Source organism: Phodopus roborovskii, unplaced genomic scaffold, assembly GCF_943737965.1.
Source record: "Phodopus roborovskii unplaced genomic scaffold, PHOROB, whole genome shotgun sequence".
NCBI classification, from domain to species: Eukaryota; Metazoa; Chordata; class Mammalia; order Rodentia; family Cricetidae; genus Phodopus; species Phodopus roborovskii.
The window spans coordinates 1,140,231-1,162,287 of NW_026126627.1; the positions used below are offsets into that span (position 1 = coordinate 1,140,231).

The 22,057-nt window shown below is 44.5% G+C and overlaps 2 protein-coding genes across 22 annotated transcripts in view; one reads left to right on the forward strand and one right to left on the reverse strand.

Moving 5' to 3' along the window:
* Positions 1–2,402, forward strand: part of Pxk (PX domain containing serine/threonine kinase like) — a 65,997-nt gene extending 63,595 nt beyond the window's left edge. For 17 of the 21 annotated variants that reach the window (XM_051206739.1, XM_051206738.1, XM_051206737.1 and 14 more), the window contains one exon: positions 1,254–1,296. Coding sequence is in view for 4 of the 21 variants with exons in the window: in XM_051206732.1 (XP_051062689.1) it covers positions 1,254–1,468 (215 nt within the window). In the remaining 17 variants the exon portion in view is untranslated. Of the gene's footprint in view, positions 1–1,253 lie in introns of all 21 variants that reach the window. The other 4 variants (XM_051206732.1, XM_051206733.1, XM_051206734.1 and 1 more) reach the window with 1 other exon arrangement.
* Positions 2,403–4,326: 1,924 nt separating this feature from the next.
* Positions 4,327–9,655, reverse strand: Pdhb (pyruvate dehydrogenase E1 subunit beta). The gene is made up of 10 exons (XM_051206701.1): positions 9,566–9,655; positions 9,441–9,494; positions 7,827–7,934; positions 7,671–7,733; positions 7,545–7,580; positions 6,912–7,197; positions 6,440–6,550; positions 6,052–6,143; positions 4,756–4,897; positions 4,327–4,529 (listed from the first exon to the last, which is right to left on the reverse strand). Exons 1-10 carry the CDS (start codon positions 9,605–9,607, stop codon positions 4,384–4,386), a joined length of 1,080 nt encoding a protein of 359 aa, XP_051062658.1. The 5' UTR covers positions 9,608–9,655; the 3' UTR covers positions 4,327–4,383.
* Between the last annotated feature and the right edge of the window lie 12,402 nt (positions 9,656–22,057).

The window sequence follows — 22,057 nt, forward strand, 5'->3', positions numbered from 1 at the left end:
TGTTTCACTACTTTGGAAAGAACAGTTTACCTGGTGATTTACGAAACAAAAATCAAAATGAAATTTAGGAGCGGTAGATGGCTCAGCAGGTAAAGATGCAGCCCCGAAAGCCTTAACAATCGAGTACAGTCTCCGGGACCTTCATGGTAGAACTGACTCTCCACAGGTCCTCTGAGCTCCACACATATACTCCAGGTATGCTTGTTAGATGCGAACACACAATAAATACACATTTAAATGATTCACCTGAAGGATGTTTTAGATACCCGTTTCCTTTCTTTGTTTACGATCCCTAATGTGCACGTGTGTGCGTCCACACACGCGCGCGCTCTCACACGCGCGCGCTCTCACACACGCACGCACGCACGCACGCACGTTTTCTCCTAAGAATGCCAATGCCGGGGAGAGACCCCTTTCTCTAAAATCCCTGCTGACAAGTACTAGCATTTTATGTTTCTTTAATTCAACCCAACAGGAAATCATTCAAAACAGATTCAAAATGCCAGTAAGCAGCTGGCATTGGCTCCTTGTTGAGAATCCTGAGTGGCTTATTCTTTAACAGGCCAACAGATGTCACTCCTGCTTTTGTCATCAAGTTCTGTGTCTCCTTAAAGCCAAATAATGGCTTACTTTCCATATACTTATATACGTACTTAGGCTCTGGATCTTTTATAACAGTCCACGCTTTTCAAGTTAAGATGTAGTTTTGTGTACTGCGAGATCCTGTCGCAATGCTTGGAGAATCTGAGTTTGGATTCCCAGTACCCAAAATAAACAGCAAGGAGCAGCAGTGCATGCTTGTAAAACTGCAAGGTTGGGTAGTGACAGGAGGATCCCTGGGGCTTGCTGGTCTAGTCTAGCTAATCGCAATCTTCAGATATTGTGTAAGGAAGCAGCTAGGGGTTGTTCATCCCTTTGGCCCAACTTGGCCTGCAGCTGTCTCACCCTGTGTACTCAGTAGGAATGGAATCTGAGCCGCTCTAAAGAAGTATCACTGTGTGGTTTATATGTGATCCCTGACACTCAATTCAGATCTCTTTTCACGTGACTATCACTTGGAGAGATAACAACCTTTAAATCCCCCGTTGTTGCTTCAGGTTCTATTTCTTTTTTTAGTGTTTGAAAGCACCCTGAACACTGGGTGTTTGGCCCCACTGAGAACATTCAGTCTCCCCAGAGTTCACTTTGCCCTGGCCCATGTAGCAGGCAGGGTGGGGGGAAAGGCGGAGCCTGACCTTCTTTTTCCTCTGCAGGGCTGTCTTCTGCATTGCCTCCACCTCCTCCACCACCTCCGCCTCCACCAGCAGGTCCCTCGACAACCTCAGGCACAGAGGTGCCTGTCCCGCTCCTGCCCCAGGATATGAATGGCGTGAACCGTGGGGCCTTGCTCAGCTCCATCCAGAATTTCCAAAAGGGAACTTTGAGGAAAGCCAAAACCTGTGATCACAGTGCTCCTAAGATTGGCTGATGTTGCCTGTTCACACTGGGAGGGGAAGCTCTGGGCTGTTCCACTCCTACCCAAGTCCCTCTTCCTAGGTGAGTCCTTGCACAGCCCCCCACAAGCCCCTTCCTAGAGTGAGTCCTTGCAGAGTCTTGCCACATAGTGCAGTAAGAAAGTCTTTTCAGGATGAAAAATGCTCTCCAAGTAGAATCAAGTGGGGCCAGCACTGCTGCCTTAACATTTTGCTGCTTTGTGACTCTAATGGGCTTCCTTAGGGCAACAGCATAAGGGATCATTTTCACCAGCTAAAGGAAAATGACAGGAAAACAAAAGCAGTGGCAATATTCTGTCACAGCAGTGACTGGCCTATTGCTGTCCCTCCTATTCTATCAGAAGTGTTCTCCTAGCTCACGCCTCTGAAGCTTTTCTGGTTATTTCTTAGGTAGTTCCCCTCAGATGCTAACACTGTAACCAAGGCAGTCACACTGCCGAGGCAGAGAAGCAAGAGCTCTCTTCATTCTCCCTTCCCCAGGACAGGGGATTCTCAGTGTGGCTCTTCAGTTAGAATGTACCAAAACAGAAAAACATTAACCACAGAAAGAGCGCTTGCCAGTTAAGGATAGTCTCAGTCCTCAGCAGTTAAGTCCAGGTGGGGTAGAGGGAGAGTCACCATTACAAGTGAATCTGGCACCTATGGCAATCACTTCTGATTTGATTTATCCAACTTCAGCATCTTTTTTGATGTTAATCAGTTATTAGAAATCTTTCATTCTGTGATTTGCTTAAACCTTTAAATAAATTGCACTTTAAAGGATTATTTTTTAAAATCCATTTTAAAATTTAAATACACACATCAGTGTTGGTTACTATGCAGAAAGAATGTCATTGTATATAGTTTCATGTAATCTGTGATACATACTCGGCTGTATTTTTTATTAAAATAAATCATGTCAAGAAAGTATGTTGTGACTTTGCTAGATTATTTCAGATGAGATCTTCTATAGTATATTTTGCGAAGAAATGTGTCATAAAGTACACTCCCTCCTACCCTGTCTCCTTACCTCCTTTGTAATTGCTAGGAACCCTTACTATGTAGAGACCATCAGTATGCGTTCATAACTTGTTTAAACCAACCCTTCCCACCAAGTTCTAAAAAGGCTCATATATGGCAGGCATATCCGGTCTTGTCACTGTGAGGAGCACTTTTTCATGTCAAAAGTACACTGTGCTGGGGGTGTAGCTCAGTTGCAGTGTGCTTATATAGCTCTGGCTCACTGCCAGCACTGTATCAACTAAGCATGGTGGCATGTGTCTATAGCAATTGGGAGGTGGAGGTAGATGGGTCAAAATCTCAAGGTCACCCTCTACTAATTAATGAATCTGAAGCCAATGAGACCCTACCTCAAAAAAAAAAAAGTAAATGAATGAAGAGGCTGTGTACAAGTGCTGTGGACTAGTGACCAGTCAGATAGAAACCTGAATCCAAGTGTGTCTGCTTTCATTTTTTTCAATTTTGGGTACAGTTTCAGATATGTGAATAAAAGCAAATAGTTAGGTTCCGTGGGTGTAGTAGAGCAGTTGGCTAACATGCATATGGTCCTGGAAATTTAAAAAAACAAAACCAAAAAACCCTTCAATTGTGGTGGCACAAACCTTCAATGCCAGTTCTTGGGAGGCAGAGGCAGGTGGATCTCTATGAGATCCTGGTCTACAGATAGTTGTGGGCCAGTCAGGGATACAATGAAATTCTTTAAAAAAAAAAAACTAAGGAGGCTATGATTGCTTTATAGTGTATCAAGTTATTTTCCTTTTAACACTAATTTCTTAATAGTACTCCAAGACTTCCACATCCACCAGGCGTTGGTGCCACACACCTTTAGTCCCAACACTCGAAGGCAGAGGCAGGAGGATCTCTGTGAGTTCAAGGCCAGCCTGGTCTATAGAGCTAGTTCCAGAATAGGCTCCAAAGCAGTAGAGAAACCTGTCTCAAAAAAAAAAAAAAAAAAAAAAAAAAGAAAGGGGGGGGGGGGAGAAAGAAAGAAAAAGAAAAGACTTCCACATCCATTATTTCACTAATATAAAAATACAGTTATTCCCCGGGTGGTTGTCATCAATGTTAAAGCACAAGGGGAACATTGGTGGATTCCTGGCAGGAGAGGGTGACCTGGGGGGGGGGGGGAGGGAGGGAGACAAACATACAAGGCAAATAGAGTTTAAGTGAGAAGTTTTATTGAAGGGGGGGAGAGGGAGGTAAAGAGAGAACAGAAAGAAGAGGGAGACAGGAGAAGTCCTGTCTGCTCCAGGGGAACAGTGGGAAAGATAAGTTGGTGGGAGTCTTTTTTTAAAGATCCAGGGTCCATACACCTGCCATGCACAGGTGGGTGAGAGGTGAGGCCAGGTTTGTCTGGATTACAACAGTGGTATCTGTTCGTGCCTTTAATCCAAACATTTGAGAGGCAGAGGCAAGCAGATCTCTGAGTTTGAGGCCAGCCTGGTATACAGAGTTCTCAGACAGCCATAGAGAAACCTGGTCTGGGGATGGGGGAGATATAATTACTCTTAGGTAGGAAACTCCTTTATTCTTTATCAAAACAACTTAACAGAAAATGTAGATAATATACTTTTTAAATATATAAGTTATCTTCTGGGGTATATCTTTCACCAGGACTCTGCAACATTCTTGCCCCTTGTAGTGAAAGAGGGAAAATATTTATAACAATCTTATTCAAAGACTGAACCAACTGTAACAGACAAAGGAAGTATAGCATCTAGGGCGGGGAGTAGAGTTTTCCACACTCATAAGCGTATTTAAACCAGCACAGAGACACCTGCTGCCGTGTTTGGGTTGACTTTATAACTAGGAAAGTTTCTCAGTACACATCAGATGAAGTCCCAATAAGTATTTTAAATAAATCTCAATGACTTGATATTCCAAGTCCAAATTAGACATTCAGTGTCTTCTTTATTGCAAAAATGATGTCTTTGACCTGAGGTATGGAGTTGTCTTCTAGGATCTTTGCATAAGGCATAGGGACATCAGCACCAGTGACACGAACAGCAGGAGCATCAAGGAAATTGAATGCAGGACCTGGGGAAGAGAAGGCTCACCTGAGAGGCTGATTTGGGACTTGGAAAGAGAAAACAAGGTAATGAACTAACCCTAGTTATAGGTCACTGCTTTCGACTTAACTGAAGGACAAAAACCCTAGACTGACAAATTCGGTCACCCCTAGCTTGATCTTCTTCTAGTTGGTAGTCAAGTACGCTGTTTACTACAGCTTGATTGTATCCTAGAACCAGTTTCTTTGAAATACCTTCCATGATTCTGGCACAAATCTCAGCTCCCACTCCAAATTGTGGCCAGCCTCCTTCCACAGTTACAAGGTGATTTGTCTTCATGACACTGGCTTCTATGGCTTCAATGTCCATTGGTCTGATAGTACGCAAATTTATCACCTAAAGATGCAGTAAATAGGCTTTATAGGATCCAAGAGACAAGTACAACACTGACCCCAAAACTTTTTTGTTTTTGTTAACCTCTGGATCTAGGAAAATTGAACCCACCCACCAATAGGTATACAATCATAGAGACTAAAAGGAAAAGCAGTGTAGTAGTGAAAACCTGTAATCCCAACACTTGGGAGGCTGAGGCAGGATGACCACGTCTGAGGATAGTGTGGGCTACACAGCGAGACCTTGTCTTAAACAAAAAGTAAATGAACTTATAGAAACATGTATTCCCATCACAGGAAGCTTTGCTCACATATAGGATTCACTTACCCTCCTTGGTTTCATCATCTCTTATTAAAATAAATAGTTGAGTGCTTAATGTGTACCAGGCCTTACACCATCATACCCTATGGAGTAGAATCCTCATTTTATAGTTTATGAAACACAGTAAGTAATACTTTCCAAGAAGAACTACTTGGTAGGTTCTACGCAAGAGATTAGATTCAATTACTTCTGAAGTCCAGCTCCAAGACCAGATCTTGTGAATGTGCGATTGTATGTGCACACATATAAGATGACCTCAGGTTTATTTTGCAATTGCTCTCCATCTTTTTTTTTTTTTTTTAAGAAATGGTCTCCCAGGCTGGAGAGATGGCTCAGAGGTTACGAGCACTGGATGCTCTTTCAGAGGTCCTGAGTTCAATTCCCAGCAACCACATGGTGGCTCACAACCATCTGTAATGAGATCTGGTGCCCTCTTCTGTCGTGCAAGCATACATGCAGGCAGAACACTATACATAACAAATAATCTTGTTAAAAAATAGAAAGAAATGGTCTCTCAGTGAATCTGGAGTTAACTAATTGGTTAGACTGGCTGGCCAAGCATCAGGGATCCTCCTAGCTGTCTCCCCAGGGCTCATGCTGTCATGTCTGGCTTATTTTGTTTTTGTTTCTATGTATGTCCTGGGGATACAATCCAAACTCAAGTCCTCTATAGAAGGTACAGAGAGAGAGAGACTGTGTTGTGTATGTGTTCAACAGTTCTCTCTACCTACAACAAGCCACCTCACCAGCCTTAAGTCTTACAAGGAGTTTCTGATTTAAAGAGTGAGAGAGAGAGTGTGTCTGTGTGTGTATGTGGTGAGAGAATGTCCACTTACCTCACATTCAATTCCTTCCTTAGACAATACTGCTGCAGCTTCCAGGCAGTGGCCCACTGGTCTTGAATGGGCAACTACAGTGATGTGGGTCCCTGAAGTAAAGTGGTCACAGATTAGAGGTCAGTGGAACTAATGTAGCACGGGTGATTCTGCATCGAGCTATAGCACTTGTCTTATCACACCTTCACCTTATTTCAATGAGCTAAGCAATGAGGTGGTATTCCTGGACATGAAATACACATGTACCACACAGGGATCCAGGAGAGCCTACCTTGAACTCATTTATCCTTTACTTTTTAAGTCAGATTACAAGGCAGTAACTTCTGATCTATGCAAACACAAGGGCTACCGTAAATGTAATGGTTAACGTATACTAAGGTGTTCTTACCTTGCCTTTCAATTTTGGCTTTTCCAATAGGAATCAAAAAATCTTTTGACTGAGCTTCTGTAGGAAGTTCAAATGCAACTCCATACATTAGTTCATTCTCCAGCACCACCACTGCAAGACATTATAATAAGTGCTCAAACAAACAAGAAACCCAAAAAAATGCAGACAAAATGACCAGGAATGAAACCATTCATCTTCTGAATACTAAGGAGTCTTGCCTGTCAGTCCAGAAACTTCAGGATGGATTACATGCTGACACATGCAGCTTGGTCAGTATAATTCTATCTGCTAAGGTTAAGCCAATGGTGTGGGTACACAAGTAACCAGCACCGTACAGTGAAAGGGAAAAGCATACTTCTATCTTTACTGTCTGTAAGTCATTAGCACTCTATATATGCTGTGCTACACCTCACTAGATGCCCTGATCCTCATATGCAGAGTTCATGTCAGTTTTAAATGTTATTGTGCTGACCTGGATTATCATCACGAATTGCCGATTTAATAAGTCCTTTTGCATCCTCAGAATTCCAGGGGCTGACCACTTTTAACCCTGGGCAGTGTCCATACCATGCAGCAAAGCATTGTGAGTGCTGAGCAGCTACACCTGCTGAGGCACCATTGGGCCCCCTGAATACTATGGGTACAGGCTGGAGGCCGGCAGACATGTAGTAAGTCTTAGCAGCTGAGTTTATAACCTGGTCAATGGCTTGCATAGAGAAGTTGAAGGTCATAAATTCACAGATGGGCCGCAACCCAGCCTGTCAAGGAGAAACATCAATGTTAAAAAGATAAACAGAACAAGCAAGACTGCTAAATAACCACTCCACTCTTCCAATATTACAAACAATATTTTCTTTCTTTTCTTTTCTTTCTTTTTTTTTTTTGTCGGTTTTTCAAAACAGGATTTCTCTATGTAGCCCTGGCTGTCCTGGAACTCACTCTGTAGACCAGGTTGGTCTTGAACTCACAGATCTGCCTGCCTCTACATCCCAAGTGCTGGGGTTAGGTTAAAGGTGAGTGCCACCATACCCAGCTCAAACAACATTTTCAGAAGATATACCAAAGGGAATCTCCTTAGATGACCTTCATAAATAAAAGTACATACCATAGCTGCACCAACAGCGATTCCAGCAAAGCCCATCTGTAAAGCAAACATCAGCCTAAGAAAACATCCACAGAAATTAAAACTGAATACTCAACTAGTTTCTCAAAGCTGGTCTGGAAGGCTTACCTCTGATATGGGGGTGTCTATGATCCTCTTGTCACCGTATTTCTTCCATAGGCCTCTGCTAACCTACAATTAAGATTTAACCCCATGACTTCCAAGTGTTTGTCAGGGCAAATCGGTACTTTTTAATTCTAAATCAGATTTACCTATTTCAGTTACCTTGTATGCACCATCATACTGGGCGACTTCTTCCCCAAGCAGAAATACCTTTTCATCTCTTTCTAGTTCTTCATCCATACCTTGATTAATAGCTTCACGAACTGTCAACTGTCACAGGGGTATTTATATAAACAGGAAATAAGCTAAAGGATTATTTAGATACTATGGAAATCCCCTTCTTTATATTTATCTAGGCTTCCCACAACACAAAACATAATGAACACTCAACAGGTAATCCCCCTTTAAAATTCCTACACTCTGAAGAGACAAGATGGCCAAATCTGACAAATTTGATTCTGGTCACACATGGTGGAAGGAAAAAACTGATTCCCTGGAAGTTGACCTCAAGTGCACATGTGCACGCCCACACATTCACAAAGCAAATACTTGGCATCGGTGGTGCACACCTTTAATCCTAGCACTGGGGAGGCAGAGACAGGAGGATCTCTTGTGAGGTCAAGGCCAGCCTGGTCTACAGAGCTTATTCCAGGACAGGCTCCAAAGCAATACAGAGAAACCCTGTCTCGAAAAAAAACAATACAAAACAAAACAAAAAACCCCAAAAACAAAATTCCAAGAACTTAAAAAGCAACACTCTATAACTAATCCACCCTGCCACTAATCCTTCACTAGGTGTTAATGAAAACTTACAGAACACTTTGGTTGTATTGTTTGATATACACCCAGGAAACAACCACCTAAACTACCTCATAGGCAGTTTCCTAAGCAGAAAGCATGCTAGGCTGTTTTTATCACTACACTTGGAGTACCAAGAGGCAGAGAACTAGCAAAGAAGTCTAACTAAGGGTAAGTATTAAGCACTCACTATTGCCCAATGCAGGAGCTGTTGCTTTAATATGTAGAATGGTAAAACCCTCCACTTCTAGATATGTATATGCCAAAGAACAGAAAGCAGGGACTCAAGCATGTATCTGCAGCCAATGTTCTCAACCCCATTACAAACCCAGAAGGTGGAAACAAGCCAAATATATATCCTTGAATAAATGTATAAAGTATACAAAGGCTATGACTCAACCTTCCAAAGGGACAAATTCTGATGTATTCCACAATATGGGTGAACCTTGAAGCAACTGAGAGAATAAGCCAGATACAAAAGAACAAACGATTCAACTCATAACATTCTAGAACAAGCAAATTCACAAAGCCAGAAAAGTACAATATGGTATATAACAGCAGTTGGACTAGTGTGAGTTATCGTGTAACGGCCAGGGTTCTTGTTTGGGTGATCAAAAAAAAAAAAAAAAAATAAAAAGTCCTAGAAATGAATATTGTATATGGCGAATGCAATCGATGCCACTGAACTTGATATTTTAACAAGAGGTTTAAAGTTCTATTTTACCACAATTTCTCGTATGTGTGTGTGTGTGTGTGTTGGGGGGGTGTCAGGGAAAGAGCTGGTCGCTTGTTGATGCCCCTGGCTTCGCGGGGATGGGTGTCAGTGTGGGAGGCGCTGGGCGGGGACACAGGCAGCGCGATTCATTCGCAGGACGCAGGACTCGGCCGCTCCAGGGTCCGAACCCACCCGGCCATCTCAGGCCTGCGCCCAGGACCGAGGACTCCCTCCCGGCCTCACTCAGCGTCGGCGACGGTTACCTGCAGTGCCGCGGGCGCCGAGCGGTGAAAACGCCTCTTCAAAAGCCCAGAAACCTGGCAGGGAGAGAGAAAGAGGTTCAGGGAGGCCACGGGGCAGCCGCGGGCGTGCGGGGGGCGCTACCTACCTGCCGCAAAGGCCCCCGCACCAAACCAGCCACTGCCGCCATCTTGCCCGTGTCCTCTACTTGCGGCCTAATGACAACACAGAAGCGCCGCAGCCCGGGCCTTACGCAAACACCGGTGGGGAGTGGCAACCTCAGGGCCCGCCCCCATCCGGCGAAGCCAATGGAGAGTGATGACTGAGGGCCCGGCCTTCCTGGGAAAGCCAATAGCAAGACGCAATGCCAGAGGTCCCGCCCCTCGGGCTAGCAAGGCCTTTGCAAGCGTGGCCAACAATAGGGTGCGACGTCTGCGGGTCCCGCCCACCTGGCCAGTCGGGAGCCTGCAGCGTGATGCGGAGCCACCGATCCTAGAGGAAGCTTTGCCGACCGCCTACGGCAGCAGCTAGCATGCCGTGCACATGCCCCTGCCTGCTGCCTGTCCACGTGCTCAGACCGAGGATGGAGGGGCCTTAAGGCCACCCCTTTGCGGGCACTGCAGGCCTTGAGTACCACGTGGCTCTTGCCCACAGTCCAGTGGAGGGGGAACGAAATAAAAAGGAAAGAAATGGACATGAATGCTCCTCGGTGTGGTGGAAAAGAAAGTTTATCATATAGATATATGGGAGAGCATACCCAGAGACATCTGGCAGAGCCCTCGTCTTTGTACGAATGGGCGCTGACCATTGACTATAAACTATAGCTTTGAAGTATGCATTGTGTCGACTGTGTGCCAAGTATTGTGATGTGTGCTTCATTAAGTGATTGAGGAAGTTATGATCATGCTGAATTTAGATAGCAAACCCAAGTCCCAAATGCGGGGCAAACGGCTGAGGTGCGCCTATTTAACTTATCAAAGCCACCAGGTTCTTCCAGCATCTTTCAGTACTTTGGAATGAGTTGGTATGTCTAGTATACCCTACCCTTCACCCTGAACTTCCCAGCCCTAGGGCTGAGGTGCCCTAGCCCCCAGAGTCTGTTTTCTATATAATCCAGACATTTTGGTTACCAGCCCATTTTTTACCTTTTGGTCTCATGACTGCAACACCTGGTTCTCCTGTTTCTTCTCCTCTCCTCACACTGCCCAGTTCAGTCTGGTCTTGTCCACTCCGGACTCCCCAGGTGTCTCTGCCTCTGGCTCTCCCTCACATCTACAGTCCTTCACCATACCAAGGAGCAGTTGTGTCCTTTTCTATTTATATTTTTTCATTCAATACCCAGATTGGAGAAGAAGTCTAAAGCCTAAAGACTTGGTAAGGCTAGATAGAGATAGACATTTGGGAATGGCTGCATAGATATGACCTTTATTTTCTGTATTCTATCCCATCGGTAAATGGAAAAGTAAATGGAACACTGAGATAAGTGTTCTGGGATCAACCCCTCCCAGATCTCCCTCACTGCTGTCATCAGGTGGTCACTTTGCAAGAAATATCAAATGTGAGATGGGTGGTGGTGACATGCGCCTTTCATCCCAGCCCTGAGGAGGCAGAAGCAGATGGATCTCTGAGTTTGAGGCCAGCCTCACCTACAGAGAGTTCCAAGACAGCCAGGGCATCAAAGAAATCCTGTCTCAACCCCCCAACCCCACCAAAAAAAGAAAAGAAATAGCAAATATGCAAATAAAAGGATATTTTCTATCAAATACTATAAAAACTTGTGCTTAGGACAAGGACTTTTTAATCTTCCCTGCTTTGAAAGACTTTCATGGGCAGAGATCCACCTGCCTCTGCCTCCCAAGTACCACGATTAAATTTACCTCTTATTATCCCTAGTTTTAGTTTTTAAAGTGATTTGGAAGGCTGGGTGTGGTAATGCATATCTATAACCCCATCTATAACCCTAGCTGTCAAGAGGCTAAGAACCCGGAGTCTTGGGCTATAAAGCAAGACTTATTTCAAAACACACACATACACTCAGGCTGTGAATGTTTTGCCAGTACTAAGTTTCAAGGTCTTCCTTTGAAAGTTTTGAAAATAGATATATGTCTCATACTGGGATTAAAGGCGTGAGCCCCATACCTGATTTTATTAATGTTTTAAGAAGAGATTTATTTTTATTTTATGTATATTTTGTCTGTATGTATATCTGTGGACCATGTGCATGCCTGGTGCCTGAGGAGGCCAAAAGAGAGCATCTAGTGTCACAGAACTGGAGTTACAGATGGTTGTAAGCCACCAAGAATCAAATCCAGGTACTCTGGAAAAGCAGCCAGTGCTCGTAACAGCGGAGTTATCTCTGCAGTCCTATTATTTGTATTTTTAAAGCAACTGGCCCAGGGTTTTGTATGTTGATTTGCTGAATTAAGTAGCCATGTTGCTGCTGTGACAAGGTAACTCAGGGAAGAAGAAAGGGTCTCTCTGGCTCACAGTAAGAGTGCAGTCTGTCATGGTGGCGGAAGTGATGGCGGCAGGAGCTTGAGGCAGCTGGTCACAAAGCAGAAGCGCTGGTGCTCAGCTCGCTTTCTCCTTTTTCTTCAGTCTGGTTGGTGCTATCAACAATTCAGGGGTCCACCTCACTACCCCGATCTAGAAACTCCCTCACAGGCATGCTTGGAAGGCTTGCCTACTAAGTGATTCTAGATCTTGAAAGAACCAGCCTCCCCGACCCCTTGCTTTAGCAGCCATGATAGGTTGCATAAACGACTCAAGTACTTGCCTGACCTTGCCCCTCCCACCAGCCACTAGGAGGAACCAATCAGAAGTTAGCTGATGGGGCTGTGCTTTACTGTACAAGTAGCACAGGAGTGCTGGGCACAGCATGCAACCATCCTGGGAGGGCCTACAGACCATAACAACCAGTTGACCAATCAACACAGAACAGGTCGCCCAAGCCTGAAAGCACACCAATCCTGAAACTGTTGCACATCCCTAGACACACCCCTTACACCACCCAATAAGTTCCCTGCCTTGGGAAAGGGCCAGAATTAATACTGTTAGCTCATTAAACAACAATGTTAGGCTTTGCTTTTACATTGGAACTGGTCTCTTGGTGATTTGGGGGGTTCAGAATCTGGGCACAATAATCCTGTCAAAGTGACAATGAATATTAATACTACAGTACCTTACATCTTCCTCTATTTTGAGAATATTAATGCTTTTAATTTAAGCAGGTATCTAGAGTGTGAGGACTATGTCTCTAAGGATTCAGGCATTATTCTGACCTGCCTGTCACCTGGCAGAATGCACTCAGGCAGTACCCTGCTCAGCATGCAGGAGCAATGGGAGGACCCCTTTGAAAGAAAGAACCCCTCTCCTACATAATGCTCTCTTCACCTCTTTCGCACTGTTCCCCTGGGGCAGATAGGACTTTTCCTCTCTCCCTCTTCTGTCCTTTCTCTGTCTCTGTGTCATCTCTTTACCTCTTTTCTTACCTCTCCCATAAAACTTTCAATATCATGTCTACAGGTTTCCCCATCTGCCTGCCCTCCATCACCTGCCCCGGGAGGGACTTTGATCCTCGTGGTTCCAGAGAGGGACTGGGGACCCACCACCTGCGATCCCAACCCAGACCACATTATTCCTAACAATAGCAATGTACCAACCTATAGGCCCCAAGTTAGGAATGTTGAAAGCTTTGGCAGTATTGGTCCCATAGTGCATCCTCTGTTGCCAGTTAGTGACCTAAAGAGATAGCTATTTGGTATCTCAGTTCACAAACTCTGTGGTATGCTGTTCAGGATGAACTCAGGAGTTCAAACACAACTTCCTGGGGTGTTTCTCTTCTTCACCTCCATCTTTTTTTTTTTTTTTTTTTTTTTTTTTTAATCAACCCTATACTTTCTGACCATGTTGAGCACACCTACAGTGTTTTTTCAGGAAACTCTCTTAGGATCCTAAGAAATCATTGGTGTACATGGTGGGATAGGATGAAGAGATCAGAACTCAAAGACCCTTGAAAATGGTGAGGAATTTACCATTTTTCCTCTGCAGTATTACTCAGCCCTGACTCAGAGGCTTCAGGCAGAGCCACCTTAGAAGTCTGCTTTCTAATTTGAGGGAGGGGGGGCAGTGGTGTGGACCGCTTGGCAACCATTATTGCTTGATGAAATTGCAACATTTTGACACTGCAGACCACACTTGTCCAGCACCTTTTTACTTTTATTTTAATGATTCTCAACTATTAATGCCTTTCCCTTTGGGAAATTTTGTGAAGCCTTTGGTAAAGAATAAGAACGTGTACAATGGCAGCCTCCTAAACAAAATAATTCTTTGGGAAAAAATTCCCCACCACCTCAGAACCAGGAATTCCATTTTGCCCTTCTAAGGACACCAAGGACAGGAAAGTTAGAGATTTACTAGGCACACTTGATCCCAAGGATGGAATGCCTACAATTCAAATGCAGAGCCTGAGGCCATTAAAGGCAAGGGTTACGTTAATAAATACAGAGAAGTCAGAAATGTTTGGTATAATGGGGAAAGAGTAAGACATCAGGACATTCCCTTTTGGGAGCATGATGAGAGGGACAGGTTCATGTAGTAAGACTAAGAAATTCAGTATAGTGTCTGCTCCCCAAGGAGTCCTTTTCCCAAGGTCAGTCATTTGGATAAGAAGGGTCTCCATCCCTTAGGGGAGGTGGGGCTTGAGGAAAGTTCCTACTTGATAAAGCAGTTATTCTTATCTCTGGCAGGAGGAATTCATGACCTTTCATTGACAAGGTCAAGACTAGATTCCTCAATCCCTGATGTCAAGCCACACTCCAGTTTACTTGCTTCTCTTTTGCTCTCCTTTAATCCTGTGTGCAACTATAGAGTTTAAAAGGTATAGTCTTCTCTGTGAGTTTGAGGCCAGCCTGGTCTACAGAGCTAGTTTCATGACAGCTAGGAGTGTCTCAAAAGAAACAAACAAAACCAAAAAGAAAGAGTAGTCTTTTCAACTAAATGCTGCTGGAAGCCATTGTGATTTCATTCTCATTTTGTGCCCCTCCCCAACTCCAAACCTCCTCTTTGTGACCTTAACACACTCTCACACTCACACCCCACCAAAGCAGGCCTTGTGGAGATGTGCTAAGACTCTCTTCCCCTGTGTTCCCGGGCCTCTCCTGCCCCAGCCTACATGCAGTTAGGTGGTCCTCCGTGTTGTTGGCAGCAACAGGTAAATGGGCACTTGGAATTGAGGAGGGCTCCTAGTCTGTAGCCAGAGCAGCTGTGTTTCCAAGATCCTGAAGAGGAAACCTTTCCTCTCTGCTTGTAGATGCAGAGTTGGGAAAGTGCACACACCAAAGCAGAGAAAGCACATCACCCAATTCATAGAGTGGATAGGAAGGGGGACGTGTGCTTCCTCTGGAATCAGAGCCCTTTATTCATTACTATCTTTTATGACTGCAATGAAGACATCTTAGACAACTTTTCATCATCTTCCCCTCTAGGAGGAGTCACACTTGAGCAGGGTGGAGTCCAGTTGCCATCTGCTGGTGGAGAAGGCCCTTTGTGGTTTTAGAGACCTGCTTTCATTGGTGTTGTTGTGACAGCAATAGAACCTGGGCAGAGGAAAGGGTCAGGTGACTTCCTCTCTTCCCCCTCTCATAGACTGGAATAAGCCTGGGTGTGTGAGCAAAGAGAAGAAAACATGAGGCTTAGACTCTTGTGAGATATGGTGGAATTAGCAGGTAGTGACTCAGCTGGTTTTCTGAGCAGAATAAGAGAAAAAAACTCCTTTTCTGTCTTTGAGAGTACAAAGGGTGAAGGTGGAACCATGCAGATCTTCCCAGGAAATGTCTCTTCTTCTGTGTCTTCATTGAAGACTCAGACTATGGAGCAAAGGGATTGCTACAGCTGCCATCCACAGACATTGCCTCTTCTCTGGGTTATAGAAGGTCAGGTGGTCCCTGCAACTAGTGGACCCCAGACACTGCCCTTGCTTTACTCCAATATATTCCCTGCCCCATGGTCCCTCGCGGCTAAATTTCAACTTGTAAAAATGATATAGCCTATTACTTACTATGAGAAAGGGGAGAGACAACGCTTATGGGTTCCAAAGATTTTAATAATTCATCACATAAGATCAGGGCTACAGGACAAGGACACAGGGCCCTTGTTTCTCCTGATAGCCATGAGCAGGAGCAAAAGTGGGGTTATTTTTATTTATTATTTATTTAGGTTTTTCAAGACAGAGTTTCTCTGTATAACACTGCACTAGCTGTCCTGGAACTTTCTCTGTAGACCAGGCTGGCCTTGAACTCAGAGAGATCCACATGCCTCTGCCTCCCAAGTGCTGGAGTTAAAGATTGCGCCACTGAAGTGGGTGTTAGTAAAAATAAAATTCACAAACATTCATTGCCAACTTACAGTTACAGTTTTCACCATAGGGCCTTCCTTGTGTGTTCTATCATTGTCAGTCAACACACAGGGCCAGCCTTTCAGTCCAACCAATCAGATTCATTTGTTCCTTCTGTTCCGGGGAACAGCCATAATGTTTCTAGAGAGTTTAACATGAATAACTATTTCTATGGTTTTGGGGAGGAAGTTGATCAGCCATTGGAAAGTTCTCAACTCCCCTGAACTTTATTTCACTTTGCAGGTAAAATGGAGTCTTTTGCCTTTAATCCCGGCACTAAGGAGGCAGAGGCAGGTGGATCTCTGTGAGTTCCAAGTCAGCATGGTCTACAGAGCAAGTTCCGGAACAGCCAGAGCTTTATCACCCTATTTCGCAAAAACAGGGCATTAATGGAGCACACCTTCCATCCCAGCACTCAGATGGCAGAGGCACATGGATCTCTGTAACTTCGAGACCAGCCTGGCCTACAGAGCCAGTGCCAGGATAGGCTCCAAAGATACATGGAGAAACCCTGTCTCTAAAAAACAAAACTAAACTAAACAAAACACCCCCCCAAAAAACCCAAAAAACAAAATGAGAGAGAGAGAGAAGGAAAAACATAGAAACAGAAACAAAACAAAACAAACCCCCCCAAAACCCTGACGCAAATATAATCACACAAGGTGGTGAGGTTCCAGGCCCAGCAAGTTCTGGCTTTAAAGTCAAGAATACATGAAAAAAGGTGTGGAATCTCCCTCTGCAGCTAAAGAGAGGCCAGGCACAGTCAGGGCTATGCCTGTGTGGAGGCCCAGAGAGGTCATTGTGTGAATTTGTGAAGGTGAAACCCGGATAGCCTTAGAACCCCACGATGTTGGAGATGTGAGAGTCATGGGATACCTGCCGGAGCAAAGCCACTAACAGGGTGCAGAAACAGCCCAAGAGAAAGAAATGTGTTGCAGTCAAGAAAGCTGAAAGCAATAGATTTTCCAGCCCTGCCCTTCCCCAGATAACGAGTTTCTCCACTGATGCAGTAAACCAGATCAAACTGACTTGAAAAAGTGTAACAACAGGTTTATTGAGAACAACTCCAGAGCAGATTTTCTGGTTCCAGAGATTGAGGTCAGGGAAGTCTCATGCCTGAAGATTTTATAGGTTGCAGATAAGGGGTGATGATGAGTCTACCACACCTGGGTTTGTGCCCAAGTATGGTCAGGAGCTGAGCACTTTGGCAGGAACTTGGATGGCTGGCACCTTTAGGGGAGGAAGCTGCAATAGCCACCTAGAATATGGCACTGGGCTTTGTGGCTCCTTTCCTCTGTACAGAGACTCTCTGAGCAGGCAGGGTTTGGAGTCAGAGAGACAGACACAGAATGGCACTTTCCAGATTGTGCAGGAGTGAGTCCAAGGCTCCAACTGAACAGAAAAGAGTTGGAGATCTGAAGAGCACTGGCATCAGACATGGAGATACAAGGTACTGAGTTTTCCCAGCTGGTTTTCAGTCTCACTTTGGTCTAGCATTTCCTCACTATGCTCCCTTTTCTCCCTTTTGTAATCTTTATTCTGTTTCATTATATGTTGGAAGTATGTGATCTGCTTTTTTATTTTGATTTTATGGGGAGGTTACAGTTAAGAGATTGCCTTGAGTCTCAGAAGAGACTTTGGACTTTTAAACAGTGCTGATACTGTGATAGACTATGGGGACTTTTGAAGTTGGATTTATTATTGTGTGGTTACAAGCCTATGGGGGGCAGGGGATGGAATATGCCAATTTGAATAAGAAGGTCCCCCATAGCCTCATATGTTTGAATGCTTAGTCATCTGCAAGTGGTACTATTTGAAAAGGATCCGGAGGTGTGGCCTTGTTGGAGTAGTTGTAATTTTGTTAGAGGTAGTTTGTCACTAGGGGTGGGCTTTGGGGTTTCAAAAGCCCAAACCAGGTCCAATGTTTCTATCTCCCTGCTGCCGAGGAATCTGGATATAGAACTGCTAGTTCTCCAATATCATGTCTACTTGATGCCCTGTGCTCCATGCCCTGATGATAATGGGCTAAACTTCTGAAAGTGTAAGCAAGCCCTGAATTAAATGTTTTCTTTTCTAAGAGTTTTCACTGTCATCGTGTCTCTCCACAGCAAAAGAAGACTTACCAAGACAGGTACTTTTTTTTTTTTTTGTGCTATTATGTTGCATTTACAGAACTAGAATTAGGTGACCACCATGACAATGAAGACACTGAACAAGTAAGGCCTACAAGGTGGGTCAGTGGGTAAAGGTGCTTGCTACACAAGCCTGATGATCTGAGTTCAGTCATGAAACCCACTTGTAAACAGTGAGAACTGACTCACACAAATTGTCCTCTAACTTGCATGAACACACACACACACACACCACAAGTAAGTTGTAAAGAAGGAGAAAAAGGGGAAGAAGATACAAGAGTATTCAGTCACCACAGACGTCTCCCTCATGTGGCCCCAGCATAGTAATACTGTTGTTTTCCGCTGCTATCCTTGACCCTGGGAACTGTCAATCTGTTATCCAACTCTATTGTGCTATTTGAAAATATTATGTAAGTGTAACATGGTATATGGTTGATTTTTCCCGTGGAGGACTTCTGTAGCATCAGTTTGTTCCTTTTTATTGTTGGATGCTACATATTCCATGGTGTGGTTATACTACAATTTAATTATTTACCTGCTGCAACATTCTTGGATTGTTTGCAGTTTAGAGCTAGTACCAAAAAAGCTGCTACAAACAGTCCTGTACAGGTTTCTCTGTGAACATAAGTCTATGTTTCTCTGGGATAAATGCCCAAACATACTTGCTGGGCTGAAGGATGATTGTACGCTTGGTTGTTTGAGAAACTGCCAAATTTTGTTCCAGAGTCTGTACCATTTTCATTCCCAACCACAGTTTTCTTTTTATATAAAATGTTAGTGACTACTGTGAGCAGTGGCACTAGGCCAGAGGCATATGAGGAACTGAGACACTTCTATGTTGTTAGAAAAATCAGTTAGATAATCTTAGGCAGAGAAGAACAAGAGAGAAAGTCAAGATGAACCTCTTTGCTTGCCTGTAAGGTCTAATGCTCAGCTCTGGGCTTATCAAAGTGAATGCCTTACCATCATGCTAAGCTTCTATTGGCCAGCCTAGATAAGCAACACGTTACACAGGTCACCTGGATGTTTCCTTGACCTCTGACCCAGGTTCACAGTTGTCCAAAGGTGCCCTTTGAAGCTATGTCTGATTCTGGAAGGTTATGTCCCAAGTCTCCAGTATTAAAACCATATAGAAATCTTAGTCACTTCAGAACCAGCCCATGGAGAGACTGCTGTTCCTATACATCCCCCACCCCTAGCTCCCTACCACTGGGCCTCACATTTCAATGGTCTTTGGGTTCTTCGGGTCAGTCATCCATCCCCCTCTGTACCTCAGGCTTTTCTGAAGTCATGCTTATCTGTGTTAGGAGTCTGGCCATGCTGCCCTTCTTGGAGTTCATGAACAGATGACTCCTAAGCCTCTTTCTCACCTGAACACTTGAGGTGATGGAAAGCAGCAACCCTGCCTAACAGGACAGTTCAGTCACTCTGCAAAACTATCTATTATGTGCCACTGAAGATAAGGAGGCCATGTTTGGAGCAATATATCCTCCTCTCCTCTGACAAGCATCACCACAGGGCTTGATGCACATGTCCCATGGACTCAGAGTGCAGCACATCCCTGCCTCCAGATAGTGGTGAGAAGTAACTTAGAGGAGGATTGCTACATCCCATCATGACCCACAGGACCACAGACATTTTCAAATAAGAGGAAGAGACTTTTGGGGTGTGTGTGTGTGTGTGTGTGTGTGTGTGTGTGTGTGTGTGTGTGTGTGTGTTTAAGACAAGATTTCTCTGTGTAATAGTTCAGGGTGTCCTAGAACTCATTTTGTAGACCAGGCTGGCCTCGAACTCACAGAGATCCACCTGCCTCTGCCTCCTGAGTGGCTGGGACTAAAGGCGTGCGCCACCATTGCCGGGCTAAGAGACTGTTTTTAGTGACTGAACAGACTCGAGGCAAGACTGCAGTCACAACTCATCAGCCACTCTGCAATGAGCACTGTTTGGCCAGAGTCCCCTAACCCATCTGCCTGACTTCACTGATGCATAAAATGCCACAGTGGCTCCTCACAGTCAGAGTTTTTCCTGCTCTGATCTTTGACCTTTCAGATAGACTTGCAACTAGGCCTGAGATAAGGGTACCTCTCTGTTTCAGGTACTTGAAGATATCCCAGGTTTTGCTCTACAAAAGGGTCTGTCTTCTCAAAGACCCATTTCCCTGGGCTCTCAGAATGTAAATGCCATGGTGATGAACACTCTGGTGTCTAGGTTCTGGCTGCTCACCCTCTTAGTGCATCATGGAAGCACAGGTCCTCCTCTGGGGCTTGAGCCTTCATAAACTGGGGTTTAAAGGCTGTTGATGCTGCTTTAAAGAGATTTGCTTTATCCCCTTTGCTTCTGGGAAGGAACTGATGTTCACAGCAGGGTTGGGGTTTAATGGTGAAACCTGAGTGCGCTCCTAACCCCATCCCCCACCCGTGTGCTCAGATGGAATCAGATGTTTGTACAGAAGGGTGTGGTGTTAAATCTACAGCTTCACAGGCAGTATGCCTTCCTCACTTTAAACAGAGAAGGTGTAGCTGGCTGCCTAACAGCTTTAATTGCTAACCCTGAGCTGCTAACCCAAATTTCTGCATTTAATGTGGTTTGAGTGTGAACAGAGGCAAGCAGTAGGTTTTCTTGTTCTTTTGTATTCTTGTTTGTACTCAAACTCACTCCAGAGGCCTCTTGGACCCCGTGGCTACAGATGCTGTGCTAGTGACCAAGCAGTAACATCTTCACAGTCTCTGATACCCATTGCTGGGTGGGATCTGTTACCCAACCTGTCTCCTAGAATAAACAATGCAGAATTCTTCATACTGGCTGAAACAGGTCTGAAGCTCAAAAACACAACTGGAGTGGGTAAGAAACAAAGCTTGCTTTTCTTTTCTCAATATTTTCTTTTTTATTAATGTATTTTTTACAGTCTAATCCCAGTTACCCCTCCCTCCTCTCCTCCCACTCCCCCCACTCCACCTCCCATCTGCTCCTTGGAGAGGGTAAGGCCTACCCTAGGAGTGGTTCTCCTAGTTGCCAGGGCCAATGTGGCATGCTTGATAAACACTGCCGATTAATAGATCGTACATACATCTCAAGCAACGTTACATTTTAATTTTATTTTAAAAATGTGTGTGTGTGTGTGTGTGTGTGAGAGAGAGAGAGAGAGAGAGAGAGAGAGAGAGAGAGAGCATACACTATGTGCCATGGTGCAAAGGTAGAGATCCAAGACCACTTTCAGGAGTCTGTTTTCTCCTTTTACCTTGGGTTTAGGGGTTGAACCCAGGCTTGCACAGCCATATCACTTGTCTTGTTTAAAAATACTATTTATTTGTGTATGTGTGCACCATGTATGTATGTACATACACATGTGTGGCTGCTTGCACTCGTGCATGTGCACTCAGAGGCCAGAAGAGGTCATTGAGTGTTCCCCTCTATCACTTTCCATCTATTCCTTTGAGGCAAGGTCTCTCCCAGAAACCAGGGTTCATGTTTTCTTAGCCAGGCCAGAAGTTAGCAAGCTCCTGCAATCCTCCTGAGAGCAAAGGTTAGAGAGGCTCACAGGATGCCTGATTTGTTACACAGGTGCTGGAATCTGAGCTCTGGCCCTCATGATTGCACAGCAAACACTCTTAATAGCTGTATCACCTTTCCAGCCCCAAGTTTGCATTTTCAGATAGTTTTGTTTGTTTTTGTTTGAAACAAGGTCTCACTATGTTTCCCTGGTTGTCCTGGAGCTCACTCTGTAGAACAGGCTAGCCTCAAATGCAGATATCCACCTGCCTCTGCCTGTTATTGAGGGTATGTGCCACTACGCCCAGCAATTTTCAAGTCGGGTTTTTTTTTTTTTAATGCACATCAAATGTCTCTGAAAAAAGTAAGAGGAGGCTGGTGTTATTATCTTCTCTAAAGAAGAAGAGGAGGAAGGGGATGGGCAAGCGGAAGAAGAGGAGGAGGATGGGTGTGGTGGCACACTCCTTTAATCCCAGCACTTTGGACAACAGGTTGAATTGTGACCCATGCAGGTCAGACAAAGTTGGCATAAAATTCATGTTCAGAATACCAACAATTTAAGACATGAGTTGTTTATTTTTGGAATTTTCCATTTAGTATCTTTGGGCACGGTTACCTGAAGACA

Coding starts and splice junctions, on each gene's coding strand:
- Pdhb (XM_051206701.1), bottom strand. CDS start 9,607: ATGGCGGCAGTGGCTGGTTTGGTGCGGGGGCCTTTGCGGCAG. Junction 7,198..7,544: donor TCGCTGTTGGTGCAGCTATG/GTATGTACTTTT, acceptor TCTCCTTGACAG/GCTGGGTTGCGGCCCATCTG. Junction 4,530..4,755: donor TTGTGCCAGAATCATGGAAG/GTATTTCAAAGA, acceptor TCTCTTCCCCAG/GTCCTGCATTCAATTTCCTT.